The 12,395-nt window shown below is 39.5% G+C and overlaps 2 protein-coding genes across 3 annotated transcripts; both read left to right on the forward strand.

Annotated features, from left to right (window-relative positions):
- The first annotated feature begins 343 nt into the window (after nucleotides 1-343).
- On the forward strand, nucleotides 344-2,885 carry LOC110536453 (C-X-C motif chemokine 11-1). 2 transcript variants are annotated; one of them, XM_090191225.1, is made up of 4 exons: nucleotides 344-510; nucleotides 711-837; nucleotides 1,091-1,183; nucleotides 2,019-2,885. In XM_090191225.1, the coding sequence occupies exons 1-4, from the start codon at nucleotides 441-443 to the stop codon at nucleotides 2,029-2,031; spliced, it is 303 nt and encodes a 100-aa protein (XP_090047351.1). In that variant the 5' UTR covers nucleotides 344-440; the 3' UTR covers nucleotides 2,032-2,885. The 2 variants fall into 2 exon arrangements, with proteins under 2 accessions (XP_090047351.1, XP_090047352.1); XM_090191226.1 differs by lacking the exon at nucleotides 2,019-2,885 and having other exon boundaries at nucleotides 369-510; nucleotides 1,091-1,187.
- Nucleotides 2,886-9,852: 6,967 nt separating this feature from the next.
- LOC100135977 (virus-induced CXC chemokine) lies at nucleotides 9,853-11,440 on the forward strand. Its single transcript, NM_001124316.1, is given in 4 exon segments — nucleotides 9,853-9,976; nucleotides 10,177-10,303; nucleotides 10,535-10,627; nucleotides 10,936-11,440. Coding segments are annotated over 4 exon segments (303 nt in total). The 5' UTR covers nucleotides 9,853-9,906; the 3' UTR covers nucleotides 10,949-11,440.
- Nucleotides 11,441-12,395: the final 955 nt, after the last annotated feature.

Consider the following 12,395-nt stretch of genomic DNA (forward strand, 5'->3'; position numbering starts at 1 on the left):
TGGTCAATTATAGTACACTATATAAGGAATAGGGCTCTAGTCTAAAGTAGTGCACTATATAGGGAATAGGGCTCTGGTCAACAGTAGTGCACTATATAGGGAATAGGGTGCCATTTGGGATGGAAGAGGAAAGACAGATTGTATCATCTCTTTGCCTTAAACACGCCTCAAATTTCACTGTCAGAGAGAGTGTTTCTGAGAAATGGGAAATCCTGTGTGAAAGGAGAAGCAGAGAAAAGGAGAAAGGAGCTGAAAACAGAGGAAAGGGAAAACCCCTCTCTTTCTCTGTCTCCCCTTCTCATTGGATGACTGTCAGAGAAAGGGTGGGGCTTATTATAAATACAGTATAAATACAAGCCAAGCTCTCCTCCATTCACAACTTCCATCACTTGACTGAGCTGTCCATCCAGACTCTAAAAGAAACTGAAGAAGCAGTATCCATGACCAACACGATGACATCAACGGTCCTCATCAGCTTCCTGGCCTGTCTGCTCCTGGCCAATGTTGAAGGTAACATCTCTGAAATATCTTGAATTATATTTCTAATATCTTTGACATCTTTATTAGAAGTCTGTAGCATACAAAGCAACTTGCAAAGCCAGGGAGAAGTGTAGTAAAATAATAGGTTTGATTTCTGACTGAAGAGTTTAGTTCTTAGCTGCAATAATGCCATAACCAAACATGCCATAAACTTTTCTTGTCATCTCCAGGCCAGGTGGGTCATTCTAAAGCTCGGTGCCAGTGTCTGAATGGACTGGTGAACCGTGTTAAACCTCTTCACATTGAGAAGCTTGAGGTGTACACCTCCAGCAACTCCTGCAGGAACATGGAGATCATGTACGAAATCTGTCTGTCTGTCTGTCTGTCTGTCTGTCTGTCTGTCTGTCTGTCTGTCTGTCTGTCTGTCTGTCTGTCTGTCTCATATTAATATCAGTGCACATTGTGACCAGTTCAGTAGATGGACACAATGGTAAATGTTGCTATTTATTTGTACACCTGCTAGTAGGATATTATTATTTCTCTATATGCTCAGTTGGAAAGTGGTGAAGGCTAACTTCTAACAGTAGTCTCTCTCTCCTTGTATATTCAGTGTCACTCTGAAGAACGGAGAAGGGAAGAAGTGTCTGAATCCAGAGGCTCCATTTGCCAAGAAAACCATTGAGAAAATAATGAAAAAACAAAGGTGAGGACAACATATGCAGACTTCATTACATATTCAATACACACTAACTGATCCATATGCATCTTTCTCAACAGAGCAATACTCAGTACATCAGTATTACATCAGTACATCAGTATTATATCAGTATTTCATTATTATATCAGTACATCAGTATTACATCAGTACATCAGTATTATATCAGTATTTCAATATTATATCAGTATTTCAATATTATATCAGTATTTCAATATTATATCAGTACATCAGTATTGTATCAGTATTTCCATATTATATCAGTACATCACTGTTATATCAGTACTATGTCAGTACATCATTATATCAGTATTTCAATATTATATCAGTACATCAGTATTATATCAGTATTTCAATATTATATCAGTATTTCAATATTATATCAGTATTTCAATATTATATCAGTACATCAGTACTATATCAGTACATCAGTATTATATCAGTATTTCAATATTATATCAGTACATCAGTATTACATCAGTACATCAGTATTATATCAGTATTTCAATATTATATCAGTACATCAGTACTATATCAGTATTTCAATATTATATCAGTACATCAGTATTATATCAGTACATCAGTATTACATCAGTACTATATCAGTACATCATTATATCAGTATTATATCTGAACATCAGTATTATATCAGTATATAAGTATTATATCAGTACAATATCAGTAAATCAGTATTATATCTGAACATCAGCATTATATCAGTAATATGTATTTTACTATATGTACATTATATATGTATCACTGATATATGTACTAATGATATATGTACTAATGATATATGGATAATGATTGTTTTTCCTTTCAGGAGTGTGCAGTAAAATGAATGACACCAGTTTAGGTGAGAACTCGATAGAGAGACAGAGCTGGAGGAATGCAAAGAAGACTGCCTGAAAACTGCCTGAAGACTGCCTGAAGACTGCCTCAAAACTGCCTGAAGACTGCCTGAAGACTGCCTCAAAACTGCCTGAAGACTGCCTGAAGACTGCCTGAAGACAGCCTGAAGACAGCCTAAAGACTGCTTGAAGACAGCCTGAAGACAGCCTAAAGACTGCCTGAAGACTGCCTGAAGACTGCCTGAAGACAACCTAAAGACTGCCTGAAGACTGCCTGAAGACTACCTGAAGACTGCCTGAAGACAGCCTGAAGACAGCCTAAAGACTGCCTGAAGACTGCCTGAAGACTGCCTGAAGACAACCTAAAGACTGCCTGAAGACTGCCTGAAGACTACCTGAAGACTGCCTGAAGACAGCCTGAAGACTTCCTGAAGACTGCCTGAAGACTATCTGAAGACTGCCTAAAGACTGCCTGAAGACTGCCTGAAGACTGCCTGAAGACTGCCTGAAGACTGCCTGAAGACTGCCTAAAGACTGCCTGAAGACTGCCTGAAGACTGCCTGAAGACTGCCTAAAGACTGCCTGAAGACTGCCTGAAGACAGCCTAAATATATGTTTACACTGTTGAATGGTACTTAGAAAGTTGTTTTTTAAATGTACAAAGTCAGTATCTGTTACACAATATGACTTACTAGTTGAGTGACATTTCTAGCATTTCCAATGGAAAAAATAAAAAGCATGTAAATATGTAAATATACTTTTTTATTATGTAATGTCAACAATATATGTATGTATTTCTCAGGTTTTCTATCAAATTAATAAAGAAGCATTTGACTCTACTTCTTGCTCTATTTGACCTCTTTTCCTCGAAATTGAGCTCAAGTACATCCTGTTTCCATTGATCATCCTTGAGATATTTTGACAACTTCATTGTCCACCTGTGGTAAATTCAATTGATTGGACATGATTTGGGAAGTCACACACCTGTCTATGTAAGCTCCCACAGTTGACAACGCAGGTCAGAGCAAAAACCAAGCCGTAGAGCTCCGAGAAACGATTTTGTCATGCGCCCATGAAGAAAGTGACTGTTAGAACTGCCAAATCCCCTCCAGTCACCCAAGTCATAGACTGTTCTCTCTGCTACCGCACGGCAAGCGATACTGGAGCGCCAAGTCTGGGACCAAAATGCTCCTTAACAGCTTCTACCCCCGAGCCATAAACCTGCTGAACAACTATTCATATGGCCACCCTGACTATCTACATTGTTTTTACACTGCTCCTACCCACTGTTTACTATCAATGCATAGACACATTACAAATTACCTCGATTATCCTGTACCCCAGGACATTGACTCGGTGTAAGTGCAGGGCAGGGAGTGTAGTATTCACTGTAAGCTCTACTACACCTGTTGTATTCAACGCATGTGACAAATACAATTGGATTTGATTTGAGATAGATGATGATATGAAAAACTGTATGGCTGAGTGGGATGAGGCAAAGGGAATAGCAAATAAGTCTGACAACACAGCAGACTGGCAAACATAGAGTCAATTGAGAAATTACTTATCTAAAATAAAGAAAATAAGAAACTATACTACTGAACATAGATAACTAATATAAAGAATGACAGTAAAACACTTTTGAGGACTTTAAATTAAATTCTAGGGAAAAAAGCCAACTCGGCTCCATCCTTCATTGAGGCAGATGGCTTGTTCATAACAAAAACCCTTTGATATTACCAACTACTTTAATATCTTTGCTGTTGACAAGACTAGAAAACTTATGTATGACATGCATTTGAGTTCCACAAAGTAGTTGTGGAAGACGTGACATTTGTTTTTGCTATCTATAAATAAGGACAAACCACCTGGTACCGACAACCTTGATGGTAAATTGCTTGAGGTCGGTAGCAGAATACACTTTGACTCCTGTTTGCCTTATCGTCAGTTGAAGCCTAGAAGACGGTGTGCGCCCTCAGACACGGAGGGAGTCAAAGGTCATTCAGCTACCCAAGAATAGCAGAGCACCATTTAATGGTTCTAATAGATGACCAATCAGCCTTTTATAAATGCTTAGCAAACTTTTGGAAAATAAATTGTATTTGATCAATTACAAAGTTATTTGACAGAAAACAAATTAACAACAGACGTTCAACATGCTTATAGGGAAGGGCACTCAACATCCTTGGTACTGACACAAAGGACTGATGATTGGCTGGAATAAATTTATGGGAAGACTTTGTCACGCCTTCTCCCACTCTCCCTCCCTGCCCTGCACTACGCTCTCCCTCCCTGCCCTGCACTACACTCTCCCTCCCTGCCCTGCACTACGCTCTCCCTCCCTGCCCTGCACTACGCTCTCCCCCCCTGCCCTGCACTACGCTCTCCCTCCCTGCCCTGCACTAATCTCTTCCTCCCTGCCCTGCACTAAGCTCTCCCTCCCTGCCCTGCACTACGCTCTCCCTCCCTGCCCTGCACTACGCTCTCCCTCCCTGCCCTGCACTACGCTCTCCCCCCCTGCCCTGCACTACGCACTCCTGCCACCATCATTTCTCACACCTACTTCCCTCGTCACGCTCATCAGTGATTCATTGCACTCACCTGGACTTGACCTCCTCTACATCTGTCTGTTCACCAGCTCTGTTCCCCTCTTCTGCATTAATTGTCGTATGTCATTGTGCTCTGACGCTGTTCCTGTCCTGTTCCATGTCTGTGCAAAATGAAATGCTAACTCTCCATACCTGCTTCTCTACTTCAGTGTCAGTTCTTACAGACTTCATAAATGAAATGTTCACTCTCCATACCTGCTTCTCTACTCCAGTGTCAGTTCTTACAGACTTCATAAATGAAATGTTAACTCTCCATACTTGCTTCTCTACTCCAGTGTCAGTTCTTACAGACTTCATAAATGAAATGTTCACTCTCCATACCTGCTTCTCTACTCCAGTGTCAGTTCTTACAGACTTCATAAATGAAATGTTAACTCTCCATACTTGCTTCTCTACTCCAGTGTCAGTTCTTACAGACTTCATAAATGAAATGTTCACTCTCCATACCTGCTTCTCTACTCCAGTGTCAGTTCTTACAGACTTCATAAATGAAATGTTCACTCTCCATACCTGCTTCTCTACTCCAGTGTCAGTTCTTACAGACTTCATAAATTAAATGTTCACTCTCCATACTTGCTTCTCTACTCCAGTGTCAGTTCTTACAGACTTCATAAATGAAATGTTCACTCTCCATACCTGCTTCTCTACTCCAGTGTCAGTTCTTACAGACTTCATAAATGAAATGTTCACTCTCCATACCTGCTTCTCTACTCCAGTGTCAGTTCTTACAGACTTCATAAATGAAATGTTCACTCTCCATACCTGCTTCTCTACTCCAGTGTCAGTTCTTACAGACTTCATAAATGAAATGTTCACTCTCCATACCTGCTTCTCTACTCCAGTGTCAGTTCTTACAGACTTCAGTGCAGCCTTTGATGTCATTGATCATAATCTATTGCTGAAAAAATGTGCATCTTCTGGTTTATTATGGATTGAGAGCTAGCTATCTAATAGAACCCAGAGTTACCTATCTAATAGAACACAGAGTTATCTGTCTAATAGAACCCAGAGTTACCTATCTAATAGAACCCAGAGTTACCTATCAATAGAACACAGAGTTACCCTAATAGAACACAGTTACCTATCAAATAGAACACAGAGTTATCTGTCTAATAGAACCCAGAGTTACCTATCTAATTGAACACAGATTATCCCATCTAATAGAAGACAAAATTACCTATCTAATAGAACACAGAGTTAGTTACCTATCTAATAGAACACAGAGGGTTCTTGATAATGGAATGGTCTCTCATGCAAATTCAGTTGAGTGTGGTGTACCGCAGGGCAGCCGGCTAGGGCAACTATTGTTTTCTGTTTTTACAAATGACCTTCCAATGACCTTGAATAAAGCCTGTGTGTCTATGTACACTAATGACTCAACAGTATACAAGTCGGCTGCTACAGTAAAATAAATAACTGAGACACTTAACATAGAGCTCCAGTATGTTTTAGAATGGGTAACTAACAATAGGTTGGTGCTAAATATTTCTGGGACAAATCACTCAGTCAATGCTAAACCTCATTAAGATATATTATTAACTTGGGTCAAACGTTTCACGTAGCCTTCCACAAGCTTCCCACAATGTTGGGTGAATTTTGGCCCATTTCTCCAGACAGAGTTGGTGTAACTGAGTCAGGTTGGTAAGCCTCCTTGCTCGCACACGCTTTTTCAGTTCTGCCCACACATTTTCTATGGGATTGAGGTCAGTACTATGTGATGGCCACTCCAATACCCTGACTTTGTAGTCCTTAAGCCATTTTGCCACAACTTTCGAAGTATGCTTGGAGTCATTGTCCAGTTGGAAAACCCATTTGCGACCAAGCTTTAACTTCCTGACTGATGTCTTGAAATGCTGCTCCAATATATCCACATACTTTTCCTGCATCATGATGCCATCTATTTTGTGAAGTGCACCAGTCCGTCCTGCAGCAAAGCACCGCCACAACATGATGCTGCCACCCCCGTACTTCACGGTTGGGATGGTGTTCTTCAGCTTGCAAGCCTCCCCATTTTTCTTCCAAACATAACGATGGTCATTCTTGCCAAAAAGTTTTATTTTCGTTTCACAGACCAGAGGACATTTCTCCAAAAAGTACAATCTTTGTCCCCATGTGCAGTTGCAAACTGTAGTCTGGCTTTTTAATGGTGGTTTTGGAGCAGTGTCTTCTTCCTTGTTGAGCGGCCTTTCAGGATATATTGATATAGGACGCGTTTTACTGTGGATATAGATACTTTTGTATCTGTTTCCTCCAGCATCTTCACAAGGTCCTTTGGTGTTGTTCTGGGACTGATTTCCACTTTTCGCAACAAAGTACGTTCATCTCTAAGAGACAGAACGCGTCTCCTTCCTAAGCGGTGTTTATGCTTGCATACTATTGTTTGTACAGGTGAACGTGATACCTTCAGGCATTTGGAAGTTGCTCCCAAGGATGAACCAGACTTGTGGAGGTCTACAATATTTTTTCTGAGGTCTTGTGTGTGGTCAGTGCGTGGTCAGTGTGTGGTCAGTGTGTGGACAGTGCGTGGTCAGTGCGTGGTCAGTGTGTGGTCAGTTTGTGGTCAGTGTGTAGTCAGTGTGTGGTCAGTGCGTGGTCAGTGTGTGGTCAGTGTGTGGTCAGTGTGTGGTCAGTGCGTGGTCAGTGTGTGGTCAGTGAGTGGTCAGTTTGTGGTCAGTGTGTGGTCAGTGTGTGGTCAGTTTGTGGTCAGTGTGTGGTCAGTGTGTGGTCAGTTTGTGGTCAGTGTGTGGTCAGTGCGTGGTCAGTGTGTGGTCAGTGTGTGGTGTGGTTAGCCTTTTGAATCAACGCAGTTGCTGAAACAGATATTAACTGGACAGGAGAAGCTCTGTTCATACCAAAACAAGTCTTATTACAGACTAACAAGGCAGTTTCTACTGTAGTTTCTACTATATACACACACACACACACACACACACACACACACACACACACACACACACACACACACACACACACACACACACACACACACACAAACACACACACACACGCACACACACACACACACACACACACACAAACACACATACTCACAAAGTTGTGTGATTCTTTGGAATTCCGTATTGCCACTTCCTGTTTTAAACCACAGGTTTATATTCTTCAACGTCATCATGTTATTTGTCTCTGTTCTACCCATCTCTTAACTGAAACCACTTGATGTCATTTAAACCTGTCAATCTCTGATATTGTCTTCATCACTGTACCATCATCCTTCTTGGCTGTATTGCTGTGGTCTGTTTGTTGCGTTTCCTAAAATAACTTTCATGTCTGGTTGGTTCTTTGTTCTGCAAAAAAAGTCAATGTGAAAAGTAGCAGATTCTTCAAAGGAAATATGTGTTAATTAATACATTTGAGGTAGTTTGGAGGTGTACTACTCTACTACTAAGTTTATTGACACACAAGGACACCACTGTTTTCCTTGAAATCAAACCATTTACCTGCTCTCCCATTTAAACCGACCAGATGTAAGAGGTGAAAGTCCAGAACTGAAACTACATCCCTTCAATAAGGAGGGAACTAGGCCTGTATTCCATTTCAGTTTCACTTTCATTAGGCCTTTTTTCAAAAGGACACCTAAACCTCTTTCCTGGAAACGGGAACCTTTCAACAGAACCTGCTTGTCTCCCAGTCAGTTATTCTACAGTAGTCTACTATTAACACATTCCTCTTATTGTTAAATATACCATACTGAGCCAAAGGTCCTTTCTAACACAAACACAATGCATTGGATTTGTTTATGGTTGGTATTTGACGATAGAATGTACAATTACTGTGGAGCTGTTACTAGCTAAAATCATTCATCTGACAGGGATCCTTAATTACAGGTCTGAGATCAGATCATTCATCTGTCAGGGATCCTTTATTACAGGTCTGAGATCAGATCATTCATCTGACAGGGATCCTTTATTACAGGTCTGAGATCAGATCATTCATCTGACAGGGATCCTTTATTACAGGTCTGAGATCAGATCATTCATCTGTCAGGGATTCTTAATTACAGGTAAACAATAAGATCTGAGATCAGATAAAAAAAATTTCAATTACTGTATTAGATCTTTACTGTATTAGATCATTTTAATTAGGCAAGTAGTTGAATATTGGTATGTAATTTTGGAAATAAACTTGAAAAGTCTTGGCCTGTGTTTGAAAATATTAAAATACACTGATTTAAATACAGTCCCAAGTCCCATGTCTCAGGTTGTTTTGGTATGTTCAAGAGAGACGACTCGACACTTTCAAATTCTTCAAGTTGAAAAGGGAGATCTTAGTCGTACAATTTTACATGCAACTAAAATGTTTGGATGCAGTGTTTCTCAAGTGCAATAATATGCATGAAAACGAGTCGTCTCTCATTGAATGACAACATACACTTCATTGAAGAATCCCTACTGTTGACCAATCACTGACAAACAGGCATAGACTTTGACTACTGAACTTTGGCTTGTCTCAGGAACAGCTGAAAAAAACCCTTGGACCAAAACTTCACAAAATGTTGTCATAATACATGTATGAACTGTTTCTCATGGGAATTATAGGAACGCCTTTTAGTGGTGCCAAACGTGTCTTAGAGTAGCCTGGCGTCGTTATCTTTGATATCATGGAAATGAAACCACGAAGGCCGTGGTTAACTTCCAAATGGCACACATAGTCCTCTGGTCAAAAGAAGTGCACTATATAGGGAAGAGGGCTCTGGTCAAAAGTAGTGCACAATATAAGGAATAGGGCTCTCGTCTAAAGTAGTGCACTATATAGGGAATAGGGCTCTGGTCAAAAGTAGTGCACTACATAGGGAATAGGGCTCTGGTCAAAAGTAGTGCACTATATAGTTTATTTGGCTCTGGTCAAAAGTAGTGCAATATGTAGGGAATAGGGTGCCATTTGGGATGGAAGAGGAAAGACAGATTGTATCACCTCTCTGCCTTTAAGCACTCCTCAAATGTCACTGTCAGAGAGAGTGTTTCTGAGAAATGGGAAATCCTGTGTGAAAGGAGAAGCAGGGAAAAGGAGAAAGGAGCTGAAACAGAGGAAAGGGAAAACCCCTCTCTTTCTCTGTCTCCCCTTCTCATTGGATGACTGTCAGAGAAAGGGTGGGGCTTATTATAAATACAGTATAAATACAAGCCAAGCTCTCCTCCGTTCTCAACTTCTATCACTTCTCTCCTCCATTCACAACTTCCATCACTTGACTGAGCTGTCCATCCAGACTCTGAAAGAAACTGAAGAAGCAGTATCCATGACCAACACGATGACATCAACGGTCCTCATCAGCTTCCTGGCCTGTCTGCTCCTGGCCAATGTTGAAGGTAACATCTCTGAAATATCTTGAATTATATTTCTAATATCTTTGACATCTTTATTAGAAGTCTGTAGCATACAAAGCAACTTGCAAAGCCAGGGAGATGTGTAGTAAAATAATAGGTTTGATTTCTGACTGAAGAGTTTAGTTCTTATCTGCAATAATGCCATAACCAAACCTGCCATAAACTTGTCTTGTCCTCTCCAGGCCAGGTGGGTCATTCTAAAGCTCGGTGCCAGTGTCAGAATGGACTGGTGAACCGTGTTAAACCTCTTCACATTGAGAAGCTCGAGGTGTACACCTCCAGCCACTCCTGCAGGAACATGGAGATCATGTAAGAAATGTCTGTCTGTCTGTCTGTCTGTCTGTCTGTCTGTCTGTCTGTCTGTCTGTCTCATATTAATATCAGTGCATATTGTGACCAGTTCAGTAGATGGACACAATGGTAAATGTTGCTATTTATTTGTATACCTGCTAGTAGGATAATATTATTTCTCTATATGCTCAGTTGGAAAGTGGTGAAGGCTAACTTCTAACAGTAGTCTCTCTCTCCTTGTATATTCAGTGTCACTCTGAAGAACGGAGAAGGGAAAAAGTGTCTGAATCCAGAGGCTCCATTTGCCAAGAAAACCATTGAGAAAATAATGAAAAAACAAAGGTGAGGACAACATATCAGTATTTCAGTATTATATCAGTACATCAGTATTATATCAGTACACCAGTATTATATCAGTACATCAGTATATCAGTACATCAATAAGTCAGTACATCGATTCATTGCTATATCAGTACATCAGTATTATATCAGTACATCACTATACATCAGTACACCTATATATCAGTACATCAGTATACCAGTATCAGTATATCAGTACATCAGTATGTCAGTACATCTTGAGTCTCTATTTATTAGTAGTTAATTAAGTTATTAATTATATAAGTATAATAATTGATTTTTTATTTCAGGAGTGTGCAGTAAATCTGTGAACTAATGACACCAATCCCACTGAGAACTTGATGGAACAGAGAGCACCATGAGAGAGAGAGTTAATCCTGATGAATTACCACAGTTGATTCAATGCACTGAAGACTGCCTGAGTACATTTACACTGTTTAATGGTACTTAGAAAGTCATTTTTTAAATTGACAAAAGTAGTATGTCTTACACAATATGACTTACTAGTTGAGACATTCATAAAATCTTCCAATGGAAACTTAAATAAAAGTTCAAGTTTTTTTAGGTCAGTTTAATATTTTCTTGAATGTTCAATTGTTCATTGTTCATTTATGCAATTGAAAATATAAAAAGCCTGTAAATATGTAGGTATATTTTTTTCATTTTGGAAGGTCAAAACTTGAAATGTTTTACTTTATGTTTAGTGATCAAAATGATCAACATCTGTGTAAATACTGTATATTCTATATGTGTTGTTTACTTTTTCTATCAAATTATTAAAGACGCATTTGACTCTACTTTCTGCTCTATTTTACCTCTGTTCAGCTAGTCTTTGATAGCACACCAAATGTCACTGCAATGATGATAGTCAGATGACAGACTATGTAGAGTGAGATGTCTTCTAGAACATAGCCTAAAGGAACACATTATGTAGAGTGAGATGTCTTCTAGAACATAACCTAAAGGAACACATTATGTAGAGTGAGATGTCTTCTAGAACATAGCCTAAAGGAACACATTATGTAGAGTGAGATGTCTTCTAGAACATAGCCTAAAGGAACACATTATGTAGAGTGAGATGTCTTCTAGAACATAACCTAAAGGAACACATCATGTAGAGTGAGATGTCTTCTAGAACAACCTAAAGGAACACATTATGTAGAGTGAGATGTCTTCTAGAACATAGCCTAAAGGAACACATTATGTAGAGTGAGATGTCTTCTAGAACATAACCTAAAGGAATACATTATGTAGAGTGAGATGTCTTCTAGAACATAACCTAAAGGAACACATTATGTAGAGTGAGATGTCTTCTAGAACATAACCTAAAGGAACACATTATGTAGAGTGAGATGTCTTCTAGAACAACCTAAAGGAACACATTATGTAGAGTGAGATGTCTTCTAGAACATAGCCTAAAGGAACACATTATGTAGAGTGAGATGTCTTCTAGAACATAGCCTAAAGGAACACATTATGTAGAGTGAGATGTCTTCTAGAACAACCTAAAGGAACACATTATGTAGAGTGAGATGTATTCTAGAACATAGCCTAAAGGAACACATTATGTAGAGTGAGATGTCTTCTAGAACATAGCCTAAAGGAACACATTATGTAGAGTGGGATGTCTTCTAGAACATAACCTAAAGGAACACATTATGTAGAATGAGATGTCTTCTAGAACATAGCCTAAAGGAACACATTATGTAGAGTGAGATGTCTTCTAGAACATAACCTAAAGGAACACATT

The sequence above is a fragment of the Oncorhynchus mykiss genome, chromosome 11, assembly GCF_057628025.1.
Source record: "Oncorhynchus mykiss isolate SJ-2025 chromosome 11, ASM5762802v1, whole genome shotgun sequence".
Lineage (NCBI taxonomy): Eukaryota > Metazoa > Chordata > Actinopteri > Salmoniformes > Salmonidae > Oncorhynchus > Oncorhynchus mykiss.